The sequence below is a fragment of the Littorina saxatilis genome, linkage group LG12 (assembly GCF_037325665.1).
Source record: "Littorina saxatilis isolate snail1 linkage group LG12, US_GU_Lsax_2.0, whole genome shotgun sequence".
In the NCBI taxonomy this organism is placed as follows: domain Eukaryota; kingdom Metazoa; phylum Mollusca; class Gastropoda; order Littorinimorpha; family Littorinidae; genus Littorina; species Littorina saxatilis.
This window is the reverse complement of record NC_090256.1, coordinates 59,161,474-59,183,269: the sequence shown is the minus strand read 5'-3', so window position 1 is coordinate 59,183,269 and position 21,796 is coordinate 59,161,474. Positions and strand designations below refer to the sequence as shown.

The window sequence follows — 21,796 nt, the reverse complement described above, 5'->3', positions numbered from 1 at the left end:
CAGTTATTCTCAATCCCGTTTGAGTGGACTTCGCCTTCAAAGGTGATTGTGGTGTTTCGGCACTCGATTACATTTGGCGTCGTCGACAGCGATGGGACTCGACATGAGATATTTCAACACGTGCTCTCAGCGCGCAGCGCTGAACCGATTTGGGTTTTTCTCTTTATCTTCTCCAGTGTTTTCAGCGTTTATCTCCCTTCCTTCGTGTGGCGTCAATCCATATTCCCGTTACTACGTTACTATTTTTAGAATGTCACTGCGCTGTCCAGAACGCTTCCCTTGCACCCGGAAGTTGTTCTTACTGTCAAAGTGAAAAGGTCGAATCAATTTATAGCCACGCGAAAAATACACTGTCACCTATCTCTATATATTTATAGATATAGATATACATATATATATACGGCTTCTCTGTGTGTGTGTGTGTGTGTTTGTGTGTGTGTGTGGGCAACACCTGTGGATTGTAGAGTTCTGTTTGTGATGTGGTCTGGCGGCATTGGTGTGTGACTGAATATTCAGGCCTTCCTTCCAGAAGCCATAACAGTTATTCTCAATCCCGTTTGAGCGGACTTCGGCTTCAAATATGATTGTGGTGTTTCGGCTCTCGGTTACATTTGGCCACGCTGTCTGTCTCTGTCTCGCGATTCACCCCGGCGAAGCCGGGTATTCCTCTGGTATCACATAAATCACATCAAGCACTGCTAACAGTTTCAGAATGCGTCCATACAAAAAAACTAAATTAATGTATTATTTAAGCACTGATGTGGGGACTTCAGAATAACCTTAAAGAAATACTAAGACGCCATTGTGGGGACATTGAGAAGTCATTCTTTGTGCTATAAATTAGTAATATACCTGTAATGATAAACTCGTGACTATGCTGAAGTATAGGTAATAGGTAAGCCTATCTTTGGCTATTTTTGATCTATGTCTCCTCCAGACATGCAATCAAGCGATGCGCCATCCTACGTCCTTTAGGCTAGATTCATGTTCCTGATCAGATATAATATAAGTCACTGGGACATCACGCTACTAATGTTTACGTATCAACCCGAGTGGCGTCTTCATGTGCATCTTGCGTGCCAGTGCGCCTGAAATCACGGCTCTACAAATGATGTCATTATTTGTTCATCTTCTTTCAGAGATGTTGCGAAGATTTATCTTCTTTGGCAAATTTGCCTAAATGTCATCGGACGTTTCGGCATTCAGGGCCTAACTAACATAGATGTTTGGTCTGTTACCTGTATACTTGCTGGTTTACATGGTCATTTAGACGAGAAGAAATATATCTTTGAGCGAGTCACTGTCTTAAATAGAGAATTCATACTACATAGCTTGCTGTGTGATACCAGGTTTGCGCGAGTGTTTTGTTTAAATATTGAAAATGCGAGCGAAGTGTCTATCCTATATTCTGTGCTTGCATATGCCTTCTACCTCAGACTTGCAAACGGAGTCGTAGCGTCTTAATATTCTTGAACCTCACTCTCTTCTAAAGTGACATCTCTGACGCCAAAAGCCAAGAGACGCCAAACTAGAAATTACCCAGCATCACATGTACGTCCTCAAAATACTTACAAAGAAAGCAACAACATGTTTTGAGAATGAAGTTTTTTACGGGTGAGTTGGTCATCATTGGTAGTGGAACATTAGTGGGGTCACTGCACGGCTGTAGTTTGAACCGACCTAATTTACATGATATGCACACGTGCAAAAGAGACGGTTTATATATCACATGGGTGGTCTCTTTCGCGCGACAATCTTCTGCAGTCAGTTTGCTTTGTGTACAGGGAGTGGCGAGATCTGTCATGCGCCACTACTAGATATATCGACAAGTAACTGCAAGATTGCTTTTATTTTCCGAGTACAAGGAAAAACGGATCTGAAGGTCATTATGAAATTGGAAATTAGGTCATTGGTTTGTTTAAGAATATTGCTGCCACACACAAAAGTTCATAGATAAGGTTTGCCAGTGATTGCTCACTCACGGAATTGAACAACCAGACAAGCCTGGTTTATTCGGAGAGGCAGTGGATTTTGTAAAGCTATTCTCATGTGTGTGTGTGTGTGTGTGTGTGTGTGTGTGTGTATGCGTGTGTCTGCCTGCTTGCCTGCCAGTCTGCCTGTCTGTCCATCTGCCTGCCTGCGTGCCTGCTTGCATTCGTGTCCCTGACCCAGTTGAACTACCAGCTTCCGTGTAGTGTCTGTCCTTATCTGCCCCCGCCAGGTTTTCCCACAACAAATCTAGCAATAGCACAATTTCTTCATACGCAAATCAAGGCCCAAAGACGTAGGCACAGTCACACTTACAACTAGCTGAATCTGTCCCATTCATCAACCACTGTCCTGCCTTCATTACGCATTGCACGTGCCTATTCGATTTCGAGTTTCCTCTCTCGACTCCCACGCACATACTGTCCAAAGGTGGATGGCAGACATTGCCCCATTCTCGCTTGGGAGGCTAAAATAAGCCCGAGCCAAGCCCCAAATAGACCGATCGGATCGATACCCCTTTTACCACTAATATCAAGAGCGCCACTGAGTCTGACACGGGACTCAACTCTGCACGTGGGAGATAAAGGTTAAAGTGTCAAAGCTATAAACCATAGGCTCAATATTTTTGTTTTTGTTTTTGTTTTGCGTTACAAAACTGAGTGGACAGATTAAAAATAAAATACAAGCACAGTGCAATAAGCATACAGCACGATCAGTGTCGTCATGCTTGTAAATGATGAGTGAATACAATTCGGAGTGATGGACAAATGCAAGGCGATGTCCTTGAAGACAGGACCATAAGCCCATAGTGTTAACAAAAGTGCCAAAAGGGAAACACACATACCAGAGGAAAAACAAGCAGATGATGAGAGCACCGCGGACCATGTTAACCAAGACTTCAAGGAATCAAGAATAACGACACAAAACCAACGGCAGGTGATGGAAGCTAGGCTACTGGCCAAAAATAGCATTAGCCTTCACCGGATCACGCTTCGGACTACACAGTCCGGAAGATGTGGGTCGTGTACGACCCATACTTTCCAAAGAAGGATCCAACGTAAAAGTATGGGTCGTACGCGACCCACGCCATCCGAATAGGGATAAACGTTTTGCCGCCTCTTTACAAAGTATGGGTCGTACACGACCCACGCCATACGAATAAGGATAAACAACGTAACATTCCATACGTAATTCCATATCGGTCGTCCACGACCCACATCATCCGGACTGTGTAGTTCAAATAACGTCATCGTTTATTTGTTTGTTTACAAAGCTAATCTTTCAAAAGTTGGCCAATGGGACGGTCGTATGGTGATTGAAGATTACATGAAGTCTCAATTAAAAACTCCAAATAGTTACAGAAATAAAGACGATTTTGTGAGGCTCTGGGTCGTCCACGACCCACGAAGCACGGCGCGAACGAAAATTAGAAAACCAAAGAAAAATCCCGACAGGTGATAGAAGTCTACTGAGTACACAAGTGTCCAAAAACGGCCACGACAACATGAAAAGCGACAGAGAGCGAGAGCAATGAAGTTTCGTTCCATCACGTTTCTTCTCTCTCGTCTTCTGGCTTCCGGTCCAGCTTCGTCCTAAGCGCTCCATCTTTCTCGTCGCTTTCTTCTTGTCCTTGTACCACCCGGATCTTTTCCTGTTCCCGCCGATCTAAATCTGGCTCCATGACACCCCCCCACACACACACACACAGATTTTGAGGCAAACAGAGGGGGAGAAAGAAGGTGTGGGTGGACGTGGTTGCGGCCGAAGCCATTGATTGCAACGAATTCGTCAGCAAACTGGCAGCCATTATGTGTGTCGTAGTAGAGAACGTAGGTGTGTGTGTGTGTGTGTGAACACTGGGGCCCACGCAAACCGCTCATGCATTGCCCATGGGGCAGCGGCGTTTTTGTGTGCATCGCTTTCCTTCTGTCTCAGTCTCTCTCCCCCTTCTCTCTGTGTCTGGCAGAGGCTCGCAATACTCTGGAATGCCTGCTACCATTGCCATGGAGTCGCGCAGTGCCGATGCTGGTTTTTGATCAATAACGCTTTGTGTACTCCGCGGTATCAAGAGAAAGCTGGAGGTACCGTTAGAGTTCAGATAGAAAAGGGAGTTTTCTTACATTTTGATTGATTGTGTTCACCTTGCCAGTTGGGAGGAAATCGCACTGTGTGCAATCCAGCTGTGGGGTGTGCGTGTGACTATATTTGTATAGAATTACAAATAACAATGCCGTATTGAATCAATTGAATCGATAGATCACACTAAGCTAAGTTTATATTAACGTGCTCTTAAAAAACCGCAGTATAAGATCGGATTTAATTTTGATAAGAAGTGTCTGCAATTAGAACAGCAAGGATTTTAGTCACTACCGTAATTATGTTCCCCAACTTATGCAATGCAAACCTGTAGAAATATACAGGCTTGCAAACAGACCAACTATCAGGGTAAAAAGACACTTATATGATGACTGTGACAAAGGAAACGGATAAAAAGACGGACGGACAAACAGACCAGATAAGAGAGACTTAACCCCCCCCCCTTCTCCACACACACACACCCAACACGAAATTAAGTTTCGCCGACGACTTCCGCTTTTCAAGTACCACTCGACAATGTCTCAAAAACTGGGTTATGCTTCTCCCACACGTTTTGTGGCGCCTATCATGAGGTTTACTTATTCTTCTCATAGAAATTACGACTTAGACTACGATCAACAACACCTTTAATTCGTTTGGGACAAAAATCTAAAAGTGTGTACATGCAGTCACAAGCATAACTATAAAGATACATGTTTCTCAAATTAATCTGCTTATGGTGCAACTTTTTTTTGTTACGTCTACAAAGCGATCGTGCATATAACCGTATGTTTGAACACACACACACACACACTCGCACGCACGCACACACACACACACACACACACACACACACACACACACACACACACACACATACACACACGGGAGAGAGAAATTCAAGTTGTACGCCCTCACGGCAAAGCCATTAGGGGCATGTTCCCGGGTTTAACCCCGACTTTACATGAGATACAACGGTGTATGCGTTATGCACTTATAGCAGAATGGCCGAGGTCTTTTACGTGCCACTGTGGTGGCACGGGGGTGGGACATGGCTACCGTCTCTGGGTCTGCACATAAAGTTGACCCGTGTCCGTCCCGGCCCGGATTCAAACCTAAGGTGGACACACACAAACACATACTCAGTCCTATTAATGCGCGCATATTGACACGTACACACGCACATATATCCGCAACACATCTTTACTTCAGCGTTCTTTCGTAATGTTTATCTTCGGGTGCATGTGTAACCCATATCACTAAATTTATCTTCCGAACATTCCTCCTTAGTTTGGGCAACAGTATACACTGGACTGGTATGATACCATCTGTTTTAGATTTGTGGTTGTTTGTCTGTTTTTGTGTGTGTGTTTTTTTCTCCTGACAATTCAAGACTAGTTATGATACATGGATTCCTTATTTGGTCACGCGGGTTTCGGTACTTGGTGTTGGTAATGAACTGATTATCGTTAGTACCAGACTGTTCTAGTTGCTATCAATAGACGATGTTCGGAAACGTGCAAGGCTTTTACGACTCTTAAAAAGATTTGTAATGAGACAATTCTACAAAAAGAAACGTGCTGGGTTTGGAAAACAGAAACCAACGATAAAGGGTTTTTTCAGTTTTTTTTAGATCTCTCGTGAGTGAAAACTAAGATCCACAAATCCTCAGATAAATCTTGTCTCACACCAGAAAGCTATAGTGTCACTGATAAAGGACCCCATAAAAAAAAAGTTCAAATGGACGAATAATGTCATGCTTGAAATGTAAAGAAAATGTAGTTTGATCTGTAATAATCACTTCTAATTCAGACATCCAGTATCTTTGAAACGAGTCTGCTACGTGGAAAATCAAGTGTTTTTTCCCTGATCGAGTCATGTTGAATCTGATTTAGAAATTAAAGAAATTGACTGTAATAGAGTCCACGCGAAAAGCGTCGCCTTTGCGTCCCTGTTAACCCTTGTCGACCTACGGCTAACGGAATACGATCACCTTGTTGGGGATAAACCAGTGTGGATGTGATAACCTAGTATGACAGTGGTCAGTGGAAAACGCGTAGGGCACGTGCAGCACGTGCTTTTTAGGTCTGAGATCTCCTTGCAGGCGTCGTCAGACATAACGGGACGCAGTGTTTGGCTGACAGTGACAGACAGACGGAGAGAAGTTTTAAACTTGTGTGGGTGGTATGTGTCTGACAATGGATTACAAGTGATGCGTCTGTGTCAACATCAACATAAGACTGTGAGAGGCAGCACGTGAAACATATAATTATTATGTTCTTGGCATTTTTTTTTTTTTACCAAGTCGCGATCCGCGACTAACGTGTCATCATAAAAAAGGAACTGTCAGAGATAGCACGTGAAAAAACGTGGTTTTGAGGTCACACTGAAGCTGAAGTAGCGTCCATCGATTAACCGGACCGGCGTGGCTGGATAGGTAAAACTACCAGTGAATGAGAATTTTCGACAAACGATAACTTTTTATGTGTACACGCTATTAAACAAAAATCAAATAAAAAAAAAATAAAAATCACTGCAGCACAAGAAAAACGTATTTTTGACTGACGACGACAACGACAGAGACTACAAGACGTTTTGAAATTCGTTTGGGTGTTTCTCCTGATCAGCAATGGATTCTACTGCGTCTGTCTCAACAAAACAAAATCATACTCTTGAAGAAAGCACGTGAAACACGTGTTGTTGACATCTCACTTAAACAGACAAACGGGACTTCGTAGTGTGACAGAGATAGTGAGAAGTTATAGTTTTAAGCGTGTGTGCGTGGGTGGTACCATCCGTTTGACGGAAGATTATACAGCGTCTGTGTCAACATTGGCTTGTGGTGCGGCCCTGACGAGAGTCCTCACCACTCCTCCACCCGGCGTGTGCTACGTGTTTGTCACTGTGGATAGTCTCCATCATATCGATAGCTGGCTGTGTCGTCGTCTATCCCTGCACGGCCGCGCGGCGCGTGGACTGAAACGTCACATGTGACGTCACGAGCCGCATGAATATTCACCAAGCACCTGCCATCTTGGTGTGTAGGGCAACTTTTCGTACAGTCTGTTAGAAACATGGCTTCGTTTTGAATTAAAAACCACGGAAACTTTTAGTTTTGCCACGGGGATTAGGGGATGAAGATATGAAGGGGATATCAAGGGTGCTTTTTCTGGCGGTCTTCGCCCTCATCGGGCAGGCTTCGCTTTCTACCAGCGGCGCTCCGTTGGAAAACCCGTTCCCGTTGGGAACCATAGGTAAGCAGTGTTGTGTGTGCTATTTTAAGGTTTGCCCAAACAGCAAAATAGGGCCACATGTTTCCCCCTATGCCTGTTTGTGTGTCCCGCGGTTCGGCCCATTTCCTGGTCCGTGACACTCGGCTACGCTTTGATTGGTGAAATTGAAGCCCGTAGATTCGTATGTTTTAAAAGAAATCCGAAAACAGATGGTGACCGAGAAAGGGTGGACTCCCACAATGTCTGTTTTCGTATTATTTTGTGTAGAGTCAGCAGTAAGCTACTGACCATCAAGACGCTCCGCGTTGTCAGTGTTTGCAGAATGAAGAAATGTCGTTTTCGATTTGCCAATACAAGATACGGCCGGGTGTATTCATATCTTTTTGTCAACGTAACTGAATTGCAATGTTTGCTGAACCACTCGAGTGACGGACGTACGTAGCTAATACTTTTTATTAGATGATGAAAAGAAGGGCTGTGAATCGGGGTGTCGGTGAAAAAAAGGCAAAGAGGGAGGGATAAGCCTTTGTGCGCGACAAGAATAAGAATTTGTGTGTGTGTGTGTGTGTGTTCGTGTGTGTGTCTTTGTGAGTGTGTGTGTGTGTGGCCAACCATACGGTCTGCTACGGTCATATTCCAGCACAGCCTTGCCATTCACTTTGGCCGTGTCACACACACACACACACACATACACACACACACACACACAGCAGGTTTTCACGTTGTCATGTGTGCGTCCTTGTGAGTGTTCCTGTGGGGCATAATCGGTCATTTTCTATAAATCTCACTGGTATATTAATAGTTATTGTTTTTTGTTTGTTTTCTTTTGATTGGTTTTGCTGTTGTTTATGTTTTTGTTTTGTTTTTTTACAGCTTTTCCAACGCATCTCTGTTATTCATTGTTTGTCGGTCTGTTCTTTCTCTCTTTGTTCCGTCTCTCTCTTTGTCTGCCTCCCCCCCCCCCCCCCGTCCCCCCACCGCCCATCTCTCGATCTTTCTTGCTCCCCCTCTCTCCTCCTTCTCTCTCTCTCTCTCTCTCTCTCTCTCTCTCTCTCTCTCTCTTTCTGTTACCGTAGCAACTGCTAAGCTGTAACAAAAGTAAAACTTCACAAGCCGCAAGATTAATGTTGTGTGACAATACGATATAGGCCTATGGCCTACTGTATTGCTATGTATAATGTATTTAATAAGAAGAGAATCAATTCGTTCTGTGCAAGGTGCTAGCAAGAAAGTGGAGACATTCGGGTCTGAAATGCGTTGGTGAGACACTTGCCTGTGTTGACTGATTTGGTATTGGTTTTCTGTGGATTATACACCTGGTGTGGGTTTGACTGGGAGAGGTCTTAATATTGTACGAGGTGATGGTGATTTGCGGGGCTGACCTGTATCAATTGTGGTTAGCACTGTGGTTAGCACTGACTCCTGGGTCTCTTTTCTTTAATTGTGCTAAGTTTTGCAACAAAATGTGTAGTGCGCGTGGGAATGTAGGATGGTGTTATGTGTCAGTGTGAGTGTTTGTGTGTGTGTGTGTGTGTGTGTGTGTAATTATGTCCGTAGGGATTTTGTATGTAAGAGGGAGAGAGCAAGTGAATGTGCGTGAGCAAGGGAATGTGCGTATGTTGTGGCGGCTGTGTGTATTGTTTTCGTGTCAGGAAATGGAGCTACGCTCACAGAACTCATTTGCATATCTCTCTCTCTCTCTCTCTCTCTCTCTCTCTCTCTCTCTCTCTCTCTCTCTTTCTATCGCGCGCACCCACCCACCCACACACACACACACACCCACACACACACATACACACACACATTAACATACACACACACACACACACACACACACACACACACACACACACAGACACACACACCACCACCACCACCACCACAACCACCGCCATACACCCCAACGCACACGCCCACAATACCAGCCGGCCAGAGAAAAATTGATTAGCATGCAACTTCAGCTGAGCTGTGCTGAGCTGTTTTAAGAATAATTCTAATGCCTATTGATTTTTGAGCTTGAAATATTGCCCTCTTGATGAATGACAGGGAAAACTGAATAATTTTTAAAAGGTGATGCAGTGAGATTTTATAATGTCAATGGTTTATGCGGTGTTATGATTTTCTGTTCTTCTGTATCATAGCTGATTGTTTCTGCCTTGCATTTCAAGCTTAAAGGCACAGTAAGCCTCCCGTACACCATCACATATACTGTCAGGCTTTTACATACAGTTCAAACACCATTTCATTTACACACTCACCGCTTGAAAACATTCTAGGTGCCCTCCGTAAAGAGCGAGCAATTTTCAAAGAATTTATTTTTGCGTGGTTTATCTTACCTCTGAGCCATCGTGAACCCATGTAATCCAGTTTCCCTTTTTTCACAATTTAGCCGCCAGTTTGTCATTTCAATGCAAATCTCTGTAAGCTTATCTGCAATAGCACGTTATTGTGTACCCTTGAATCTGAAATGCAACATTGAAACGGCTGCGAACTAGAGCAGTGGCGGTTAACGGTTCAGAGGAACTGGCGCCAGGCAGCGTCGTCTGCTACGAGAACCACGACCTTGCGTGACCCTGCTTCCGGGCTATCTTTTTTTAAACTTTCAAAACTTTGTATTGTTCTGATCTTGTCTTGATGAAAAAATATTTCTTTTATGATTTAAGAATGTTTGTGTAACAAGCTGTCAATTTATTATTTAGATTTCAAAAGTTAGGTCAGAAGCGCAAAAAAGCACCGTCCGATTGTCTGACAGACAATCCGCAAAATTAATTCTTTGAAATTTGCAAGCTCTTTACGTAGGGCACCTAGGATGTTCCCGTTCGGTGAGCGTTCAAATGGAAGGGTGTTTGAACTGTGTGTAAAAGCCTGACAGTATCTGTGATGGTTTACGGGAGGCTTACTGTGCCTTTAATAGATGCGACTTAGTTCTTATTTTCTTTCTTGCATGCTGTTTGGAGTTTTGATTTATGTTATTTATTATTTTGCTTAGGTGTTCTTGCACTTAATTTGGTCGTGGAAAGTTTTGTTTTGTTTTTGTTTCATTGTATTCATTATTTGTTATTCAGGTTTTCATTCATGCATTCTATTGTGTGGTCAATTTTAAGATTTATGTTTTATGAACTTTCTTTCTTTATTAATCAGGTCTTGGTTCATGTAGTGGTTAATCGATGCTTTGGGGACAGACGTTGCGGGTGTCTGGTTTGGTATTTGGGGTGTAGACAGTGTGCAGTGAAGCCTTTTGATTATTTTGGGTTGAAGGGGATTGGTGGCTGAAGGACCATTTTGTTTATTTTGGTCTGTGTGGCTGTCTGTGTATGGGTGTATGTCTTTCTCACGTACACACTCTGGTCTGTCCGTCTGTATGTCTGTCTGTCTGTCGGAGCGTCTATCTGTCTTTGTGTTTATCCATCTGTCGTTTGAATGCGCGCGCGCGCGCGCGCGTGTGTGTGTGTGTATATGTGTGTGTGTGTGTGTGTGTGTGTGTGTGTGTGTGTGTGTGTGTGTGTGTGACAGAGACAGAGAGAGCTGTTTGTTTGCGTACGTGAGCTGTAACTACAGAGGCACGCAATTCCAAGAGCAGAGACAGAGACAGAGACAGAGAGAGCTGTTTGTTGCAGGAGCACACACACACACACACACACACACACACTTTTCTGTCAGTTCCTGCATCAATCAAGTCCAGACGACATCAGCATAGAGACTCGTAAGTCCCGGTATTCTTCTTCTCCTTCTGCGTACGTGAGCTGTAACAACAGAGGCACGCAATTCCAAGAGCATAGAATCAAAGCACACACCTGAAATTATACGAAAACAACAAAACCCTACATTTAAAGATATGCGAAACAGACAAAATAAAAATAACAACGGAGACAATTTTGTACAAAGTTCTGACTGAAGCAGTGTTTAAAAACAACAACCTGTCAATTGCACGTGAGCCTCGAACGTCAGCAATCATTAGCACTAGGACTGACACGTAAAGCACAAACACAATAGAAACAGTAAAGAAACCACCCACACAGTCAACTGTAACAGAAAATTGCAACTGTATGAAAAGAAAGCCCTGTCAAATGCACGTGAACCTCGATATTCGGCGACTATTACCACCAAGTTTGACACCTTTCAGGCCTCCCGTGATTGTGATGGCTGAGATTAGTCACGTTCATCTCTAGGCTTATTGATTTTCTAAGTGGCTGGCCAGCTCTAGACAATATTGCACACCCACGCAACGCTCGGACTCAAATCAGAGTCCGCCACACGGAGCTTGGAGAAATATGTAGGCCTTACGGCTGGATTCTTGCGTGTCTGTGCTCATAACCTCGTATTACAGTCATTCACAGAGCGCAGAAATATAGGCCTAGATTCTAGCGTTTGTATTCTCATAAACTGGTATCACTATCGACGACATGGCGTATATTTATTTGTAGGTCTAGAGGCTTGTTTCAAGCGTTTCTTTGATCATAGTCCCATATCACATTCGCTTAGAGAATGTATCGAAATTGATACAAAAGCTGGCGGGGATGTAGCTCAGTCGGTAGCGCGCTGGATTTGTATCCAGTTGGCCGCTGTCAGCGTGAGTTCGTCCCCACGTTCGGCGAGAGATTTATTTCTCAGAGTCAACTTTGTGTGCAGACTCTCCTCGGTGTCCGAACACCCCCGTGTGTACACGCAAGCACAAGACCAAGTGCGCACGAAAAAGACCCTGTAATCCATGTCAGAGTTCGGTGGGTTATAGAAACACGAAAATACCCAGCATGCTTCCTCCGAAAACGGCGTATGGCTACCTAAATGGCGGGGTAAAAAACGGTCATACACGTAAAATTCCACTCGTGCAAAAAACACGAGTGTACGTGGGAGTTTCAGCCCACGAACGCAGAAGAAGAAGAAGAAGAAGATACAACAGCTGCATTCTAATCTAAGACTGCTAACACAACTCATAGGCATTCTGATAATCATAGGTCCACGCTATCGCTCAGTCTCTCTGACAGGATGAATAATTACTACCCGCATTAAAGGCTGCCCTTTTCGTAGCGTTCATTAATTAATTCCTATTGTTTACATGTGCCAATAATGTTATAAAACTGTACCTAAGGGGATATGATAACGATTGGCTGTAGCTTTCGAACACAGAACAAATTATTTCAGTATTGCAAAGTGGTGTTGATAGTGTCGAATGTAAACAGAACAGTCTCAAAGTGAAAGTGGATGTTTTCCGGAAATTGCGAAGTTAACAAGAATACAGAAAAGCGCGCTTTCCTGCTTAGCACGATACGCTACCGCGCTAATCTGGCGTGTCAATATCACTACGTTTTGCACGTGGAAGGTGAGCGATTTCCTTCACGCGGGGATTGACGAAGCTGTACTGTCTGTGTTGACGGTCTAAAAATAGCCCAAGTCCTGGAGAACTGTTGCTTAACATAGCAATAAACTTTATTAAGAATTAATTATTTCTCGTAATTGGTAAGGACTTCAAACCTAAAACTTTGCAGGAAGCTTAATTTATACATCCCCGCAACGATGGGAAAAGCCCTGGAAGTAATTAAAATTATTAAATAGGACTATGTCAGCCTTTAAAGGGAAATCTATCAAAACAAGAATACAGAGTTATCTCCCATATGTTTTTCGCTAATGTTTCCGATAACAGACGAAAGACGAACGTGATTGTAGAATGGCCGACTTCGACAGTGATCTCCGTTCTGTTCTTCACAGATATGATAAAGACATCGTTCTGAGGTCAAAACAAGTCGAAATGTTGAGACTGCTGTGGGAAGGAGACCGTGATATTGTTGCATCACTTCCAACTTGGTACGGAAAAAGTCGTCCGCTCCGTAGCCATTTTGTTATTATCACGTGACAAAGTGGATTATCACGTGACACTTTTGCCATATTTAGAGTTGTTTGCACAGTAAATACATCCGCGAAAGATTGCTCGCTTGAAAGTGTCTTACATAACAATTCCTTTCTAAATTTAAAAATTACACAACACCATGAACAATCATTATCGACGATCGCGAATCTGCTTATATCAATAACACATTACGAAAAGCTCTAAATATGTAAAAAATCGATTTCCTCTCCAGAGAAGGATATCCAAGGCATCCTGTCGGGGATAAATGAGACCCGAAGGAAAGTAACTCATTTTGACCTGAGTTCAGGATGAACTCATAGGTAACACAAAGCTGTGGGAAAAAAGTAGGTCTTACGTGCTGGGTTCTAGCAATTGTGTGCATATATGTATGGAACAGCTGGATTCAAGCGTTTCTGTGATCATTCACTCGCATCACAACCGACCACAGAGCGTATTCATGAGTATTGATCTTGCAGTTGGACGTAAGCATTTCTATGATCCTAGACAGGTAGTACAGTCGATCAAAAAACGTAAACATACATCGGTCTTACCTGCTGGATTCAAGCGGTAATCGCTTGCCTAAACTGTTCAGTGACCATGTGTGATTGCCTCTCTGGTTCCAAGGGGCGCAATTCTTCCACAGTCCATTATACCCCGAACCAGTTATTTCCGGAAAATGTCTAATAGATCAATGGAACTGCTGATTCCTTGAAGTTAAATGTAATTAATATGCTTTATTTATTACACATTGTATCTCTTCCTAGATGGCATAATGCCAGTTGACACGAAATTAGAGTTTTTTCAGGTATTATATCGTTTTGTATTATGTTACCTGGGTAAAAGTTTTGAGGGCGAAGGATTTTTAATAAAAATAGCTTCGTGAAAGTGTTTAAACGTCTTGTTATTTCAGAAGCATCAGGCCTTTTGTCGCAGCCATCCACACCCCCTCGGGCCAATACATTTAGTTGCTATCACTGTGTGTGTGTGTGTGTGTGTGTGTGTGTGTGTGTGTGTGTGTGTGTGTGTGTGTGTGTGTGTGTGTGTGTGTACACTCTTCAAAAAAATTTAAGGATCGGTTGAAAAAACGGATCTAATTTTAAAAAATTGCCCACAAATTAAACATCAACATAATAATTAAAAGATTAATGTGTTTGAATTAACCAATGAACAATGAGTCTTGACCTAAAATTTTGTTTGGCAGGCAGAGTTATTTCCCTTTGTGGGACTTCTCAAAACCTTCTGCATTTTGGAAGAAAAAGGGTGTTTTTTATAGCCCCATGAAATTTGCGGAACGCATGCCAGGGCAAAAGGTTGTGATGCACGTGCTACAACAGTGTCCTGGCTATGAACATTGCTCACCAGCTTGTGTTTAAATGTTGACACGCTGACACAATTATGCACAGTAGCAACATGCCCCCACGAAGAAAACTGAGCGATTTGGATAGAGGAAGGGCAATAGGATGGCTACAAGACGGTGTTGCTGCCAGGCAAGTGGCCCAGAGGCTTGCAGTGGCTCCCTCTGTCATCATCAGACTAAAACAGAGATTCCACGCAACTGGAAGAGTGCAGGAGCGACAACGTTCTGGTCGGCCCAGAGTCACAACACAAAGAGAGGATCGCTTCATTCAGAGGCAGGCCATGCAACAAAGAATGGCTACGGCAAACAACATTAGGCAACGCCTACAAGCTACCACCAACACTGTTGTTAGTGGTCAGACGATTCGAAACCGCTTACACAACTTTGGCTTGCGTGCAAGGCGTCCAGTCCGAGGAACAACCCTGACTGCTAATCACCGAGCAGCTCGCCGAGCCTGGTGCACTCAACATGTGAGGTGGCAACGTCAGCAGTGGGCTCAGGTGTTGTTTACAGATGAGTCCGGCTTTTGCTTGGAACCTGCTGATGGTCGCATCCGAGTGTGGAGGCGTCGCGGAGAGCGCTTCGCAGAAGGCGCTGTTCTGGAATGACAGCGTTTTGGCGGAGGCTCTGTGATGGTCTGGGGAAGGATCGGCACACGTCTAAGGACACCTATGTACCATGTAGTGGGCAACTTGACCGGTGTCCGCTACCAGAATGAGATCCTGCAACCCCTGGTCGTTCCAGCCCTCCAAGCGATCGGCCCTCGTGCGATTCTTCAGGATGACAACGCACCTCCCCATTGCTCTGCAGCTGTAAACACCTTCATTCAGCAGGCCAGGGTCAACAGGATGCTGTGGCCAGCCAACAGCCCGGACCTGAACCCCATAGAGCACATGTGGGACGAGCTTTGTCGTCGGGTACAGCAACATCACCCTCCTCCTGCCAATATGGGCCAACTGCTGCAATGGCTCCAGCAGGAGTGGAATGGAGTTCCCAGAGCATTCATATGCAACCTGATCCACTCCATGCGCCAACGATGTGTTGAATGCCTGGCACACAACGGAGGGCACACGCGTTATTAACACCGATTCACATTGTTGTGAATTCCATTTTCGAGGGTTGTCACGTTTGACACACTCTAGCTAAATTGTCGCTGCCGCGTTCGATCTTTGCTTTGTTTGTTATTACTCCTTGGTTGTTCAATTATATAATTTAAAAAAAAATGAAAGAATTCGGTCTTGTCTGTTTTGTGTGGCGTGCTTGTAAAAAAGTGATCCTTAACATTTTTTGAAGAGTGTATGTGTGTGTATGCTTCTGTGTGTGTGCGTTTGTGTATGTGTGTTTGTGTGTGTGTGTGTGTGTGTGTGTGTGTGTGTGTGTGTGTGTGTGTGTATGTGTGTGTGCGCGCGCGCGCGTTTCTCCCGCATTTATTGTATACAGAAACGGTCCTTTTCGTAAGACTTGTATGAAATGTTAATTCTTTTCATAGACACGGGTACTCATTTCATGTTTCTTATAGTTTATTAGGTTACGGTGTCTCATGTCTTGTGTGTACCTGTTCAGTGGTCAGGATAGTCGTCAGGATAGTGGTGGATTCCGGAACTCAGTTTTATTAGAGCAGATTGCGTCGAGGACCAGATTTGTCATAGGGGTTTGGTGGTCGTTGTTATTTCACGGGCCATCTTCTGGTGCTGGATTCTGATGGCTTTGTCATGCCTGATTTGCGTGTCATGCTCCACCTTGTATTCTGCTGATCGTTCTGCTGAACTTGACACGCAGACGTCAGTTTGGAATTATCACGTAGTTTGGTTAGTGTGCGCGCCTGCGTGTGCGAGGCTGGTACTACAAATTGTTCATACGAAATGACAAACACAGGTTACAAGCGATAACGCGCAAAAATACTGGTTTATTACTCTACATCTGATTACTAGATATCAGTAATGCATATTATGATACAGTATTGTATATTGCGGTAAAAAACTAAACAGAAAGAAAAAGAGAAAAGAAAACAAATTATTAGATATGGCAAAGGTATCAAAAAATGCATAAACAAGACACGAGAAACAAAAACGGGAAAAATAAACAATCACAAAACAGGCGAAGACAAACAGACAAGAAAGTTACAATACCAAACACTCCGTTCGTTAATCCTAACAGTAAGAAAGGATTACGTTCCTTACGTTAAACAATACAATAAACACTAAGAATACTCAAGAAACTTAGCATAAATACGTTTAAATCCAAAATGGCTACTTTAAGGAAAATACAAAACGTTGACTCGTCAGGCCAGGAATACAATAGCAAACTGTCATACTAAAAAGTCTCCAAACGACAACGTTCCTGCGTTAATCAAAGTCACAAACAAGATATTTCCTCATCAGATTTCCCCCAATAGCGTTATTAAAAATAAGCTCGTTTACAAACGATCACCACAGACCGCAAGCTCCTTTGCCTAAATTCCTTTAACGTAAGGCTAGGATAAGTCAGAGAAAACGTTTCACTTCGAACTTCGTTAATTACAGAAAACACAAGTTATCATTATAAACATTAGCGATTTTCTAGCGTCTACAAATCATTGCTGTACGTTTCACAAAACTAGAATAGTTGAACACACAATAAAGAAACACTACAACATGTCAGACTCCAACTCACGTTATACATAAACAACTCACAAAGTCATTACAAAATGGCGACCAAAATACAACACAAACAAGTAACAACAAAATTACCTTATGTGCTGTGTGGGTTGACCAGAGTACCAAAAACGTGTAGCCTCTCAAACGAAGGGCACAAAACAATTCACACTTGAGATAAAACTGTCTCCAAAAGCGTTACGTTGACGTTAAAAACATCACAAGAAACACTCCATTCTTTCTTTCTTTATTTGGTGTTTAACGTCGTTTTCAACCACGAAGGTTATATCGCGACGGGAACAATTGGTTTACTTGTTAACTTTCAAACGTTTACAGAACGAAAATCCAAACACTTCCATAAAAACCCTCAGATCGACCTAACATGGTCATGGAATAGTTCATTTTAAAGGTAAAAGGTCACCATATTGACCAACCAACAACATTCCTAAAACAGGGTTGGGTGAGGCTACTATTTACAACCCAGGCATGAGACCAAGGGTAGGGCGGATGGTGGCAAGAGGTGTGAAGGGACAGGGAATGTTTACAGTGCCGTGTGCCGGGCTGGGAGCAGTGCCCGCCAGTGTTTAGCTCAGGCACCATCGCGGCAGACGCGCTTTAGTTCTATGCAGGAAAATGCAGCGCGCTATTCTGGCCATCCGGTAAACTGTCGTTCTCATCACTAAGGCAGACTGATACCAAGAGGTGTAAGTTACGCCCGCCTTCAGGCTCAGGCATTATCAAACGATCGACTCAAGACTAAACCAATCAGTAACTGATCACGCACTTCGTGCATGCTCAAAACTTAGATGGAACGGTCTATTTTACAAAAAGAAGAACAAGGAACTAGCTGACATTAAAAACTAAAAACACGTGAGTCACACGTATTCTAAAACTTACGACGCAGTTTTGCAGCGCTCACACCAAAACCAGAACACGAAAAAGAGCACGTGAGTCTCACACGTAAAGATAGTTAAATAACGCTCCACAAAAACAGGTCACAACAAGGTGCCATGATAAAAACACGGTTTACTTGCTTTACACCGTAAAAGGGCTGAAGCAAACATATTCACAACAAAAATAGGTGAATGCATGCCAATTGGCATGCACAGTTAGTAAAACAAATATATGTTTCAGTGTTGGGCTGTCCTGCAGGCTTCACTCTAAACTGAAGTGTTCCAACTTTTGAACACCTTTTCTGTTACCAGATTTGAAGAACACAGTTAATATAGTAGAAGCAAAAGGTAGCGCAAATTAAACACTTGTGTTCAAATTAGTTTACCGACGAGCGCAGTGGCCTGGTGGTTAAGACATCGGCCTGCTAATCGGAATGTCGTGATTTCAAATCCCGGCCGTGACCGCCTGGTGGGTTAAAGGCGGAGATTTTTCTGATCTCCCAGGTCAACTTATGCGCAGACCAGCTAGTGCCTTATCCCCCTTCGTGTGTACACGCAAGCACAAGACCAAGTGCGCACGGAAAATATACTGTAATCCATGTCAGTGTTCGGTGGGTTACAGAAACACGAAAATACCCAGTATGCTTCCCCCGGAATCGGCGTATGGCTGCCTGAGTGAACGTGGGAGTTTCAGCCAATGAACAAAGAAGAAGAAGAAGAAGAAGAGATGAGTTTACCATGTGCTACCTATATATGGGTTGAAACAGTGTTCAAACAGGTTACAGAAAAGGTGTTTAAAAGTGGAACATGTCAGTTAAGAGTGTTACATGATGTTAGCTTGAAAAAACAGTTTATCAGAAAATAAGCTTTAGTTTTGTTTACAATATAGATGATACAGTTTGAAGTCAAGCAAGGCAAGATAAAATCGACAAAGTTTGAAATATAATTATATGTTTTTTGGTTTTTTTTCGTTGTACAATACAAAACGCTATTTTCGTAATTTGGTGTTCAATTAATCAGATAAAGTTTGTTCGCTTTTCGAACAGACATTCTCGACTGCCCAAGGTGTTGCTGTTAAAATATCTGTCGCCATTGGATTTTACCTGATAATGCCTATTGGGCATTAGGATTTTAATAGCGATCATTAGCCCTAAAGAGACCGAGGATTTAGCTCATTATATTTTAAATTTGGTTTAAAGGTTAATTAGATAAAGAACTTGATCATCGGACATATGTGGATGAATGTGTGTGTGTGTGTGTGTGTGTGTGTGTGTGTGTGTGTGTGTGTGTGTGTGTGTGTGTGTGATGACGGGAGTGCGTGCGTGAGTGTGTATGTGTGTCCGTGTGCGTTTGTGCGAGTTTGTTTGTGTGCATGTTTATGTGTGTGTGAGTGTGTGTGTGTGTGTGTGTGTGTGTGTGTGTGTGCGCGTGAGTGCGTGCGTGCGTGCGTGCGTGTGCGTGTGCTTGTGTGTCTCTGTGTGCATGTATCAGTCTGTCTGTCTGTGTGTGTGTCCGTCTTGTGTATGTGTTTCTATGTGTGTGCGTACGTGCACGATTGTTGTTTAATTAATAAACGCTAATTGCGCACATGCACGCACGCACACAGAACACGCTGACACCGACGCACAGCCTGTCCACCTATGCTATTTGTTCCCTGATTTGTTTGTTGTTCAGGTAAAGTTCTTTGACCTGTGGATTGATTTTACGTGATTGTTTTTCTTGTTTGTTTTTCAGTTTATTAATTTCCTAATGTGCTCAAACAAAGAAAACATAGAAAACCTGGTTTATTGTATTATTATTATTATTTATCCGTGCATTCATTTTTGTGTTGACTGCTTTTGCTTTATTTCTTCATTTTTTTGAGTTATTCATTACGTTCATTTTTCAGGCTAAAACGAACATTCTCGCAATCAGCATTCCGAGGGACGACTGCTTTGCTGATACCGTCAACCTGCTAGCATTATTATGATATTGATGATCTATAGGGAGTTGCCTTTGGTCTGTGCAAGTTAAGCATGTCAGCTGCAAAATCAATTAACCTGCGTACGGAACGTTTATTCGGAAACAAACAAACAAACAAACGAACGAACAAAAGGTTGGGATTTCGCCTATATAACGTTACTCGTAACTTGCAACTTTGACGACAGTGCAAACATGACTAGTCTTACGAGTTTTCTGCAGTGAACTATTCGAAACAGAAATGTTTGGACGGCACAGAGTGAATTATTCTTTCTTAACTGGTTGGTCCGGTGTCAGAATAATGTGACTTCTGTCTTGTGTGTAGCGCACGTTATATGTCGAAGCAGCACCGCCCTGATAAATTATGGCCCTTCGATCGTGGTCGGCTGGGCGTTAAGCAAACAAACAAATATAACTTACATTAATTTTTATGGTGTGTGCAACACGAGCAGTGCCATCAGTAACAGTTGATGGTATGGTATTGTATGCAACACGAGCAGTGCCATCAGTAACAGTTGATGGTATGGTATTGTATGCAAATGGCGTCATTTTTTTTATCCCATGCGGGGATCTGAGCTTGTTTATCTGTCTCATTAGGCAGCTTCTGCATGATAATAGGTCACTAGATCGTAAACAGTTTCTGTTAATTACTGACTAGCTGAAATGTCAAGTGAGTTCGTCATCTGCCGTGCTGGGAGGAGTGGAGCACGGGAGGAGTGAGGTACAGCGTGGAGAGATATCAGAGATATCGGTGAATGAAACATATTTTGTGTCTTCTTCTAATCGCGCCTGATCTGTGTGTGTGTGTGTGTGTGTGTGTGTGTGTGTGTGTGTGTGTGTGTGTGTGTGTGTGCTGCGTGCGTGCGTGTGTGTGCTTGGCTGTGTGTGTGTGTGTGTGTGTGTGTGTGTGCGTGCATGCGTGCGTGCATACAAAATCACTTCATAATAACCCAAAGGCAGCTTTCCATTTCGGTGGAAACAAAACCACGCCGTATATTCGGCTATACCGAGAGCGCACCTCCGGACCGCGGAAGTAAAGCGTTCCCGCCATCATCACGGTTAGTGTCCTCCATTCAAAACAACCTGTGTGTGTTTGAAACTATTTACAGCCTTTATTTATGGTTGTGTAGATGCATAAGGTATGTATCGGGTACATGTGTGATTTTGAGCCAGATATATACACGTAAAGGAACATACGAACCGAGTTGCTGTAGATCCGTCCATAATTTTACATGTTTGTCCACTCTCATCTCATCATACACGACTCCTTGTCGATAAATGGACTGCTAACCCTAACTATTATTTTCATTGGTGTGTCCCGCGCAGATTCAGTTGTGAAAATTCACCAAAAGAAATTAAGCCGTCAAAAATGTGTGGTATCGCACCCCCGCAACGCCTGGATCGGAATAAAATTGCCTCCGTGTTGGAGACTATACGCAGCATCACGATCATTGATTGAGCTAAAGAGTCCGGGTGCGGAGGCGCATGCTCGGTATAGCCTTGAATATACGGGGTAAAAACAGGTTTGTTTATCCCAATGGTCTGTTATTTGTGTCTGCCGTTTAATGGGGAAATTGGAACAGCAGAAAAATACCAGTTGAGAACATGAGTTCTTTCAGGTGCACTTTGTGGTTCATCCTGTGAAACTACCGACCGTTTTGCGCTTCTAATTACAGACAAACCTCTGATTGTTACTGTAATTAGCATTGTGATAATGACGAAGAGATAAATAATTGCATCATCAGTGCATGTAATTAGTGGCAAAGCTGTTCTGTGGCAGGAAGGCGGCCAAAACACAACTTGAAGAATTG

General features: G+C 43.2%; 1 protein-coding gene across 1 annotated transcript in view; it reads left to right on the top strand.

Annotated features, from left to right (window-relative positions):
- Window positions 1–7,068: 7,068 nt before the first annotated feature.
- The window catches only part of LOC138983149 (uncharacterized), a 242,506-nt gene continuing 227,778 nt past the window's right edge, over window positions 7,069–21,796 (top strand). The window contains exon 1 of the mRNA XM_070356558.1: window positions 7,069–7,319. Within this exon, the coding sequence (XP_070212659.1) occupies window positions 7,208–7,319 (112 nt within the window). The 5' untranslated portion in view covers window positions 7,069–7,207. The remainder of the gene's footprint in view (window positions 7,320–21,796) is intronic.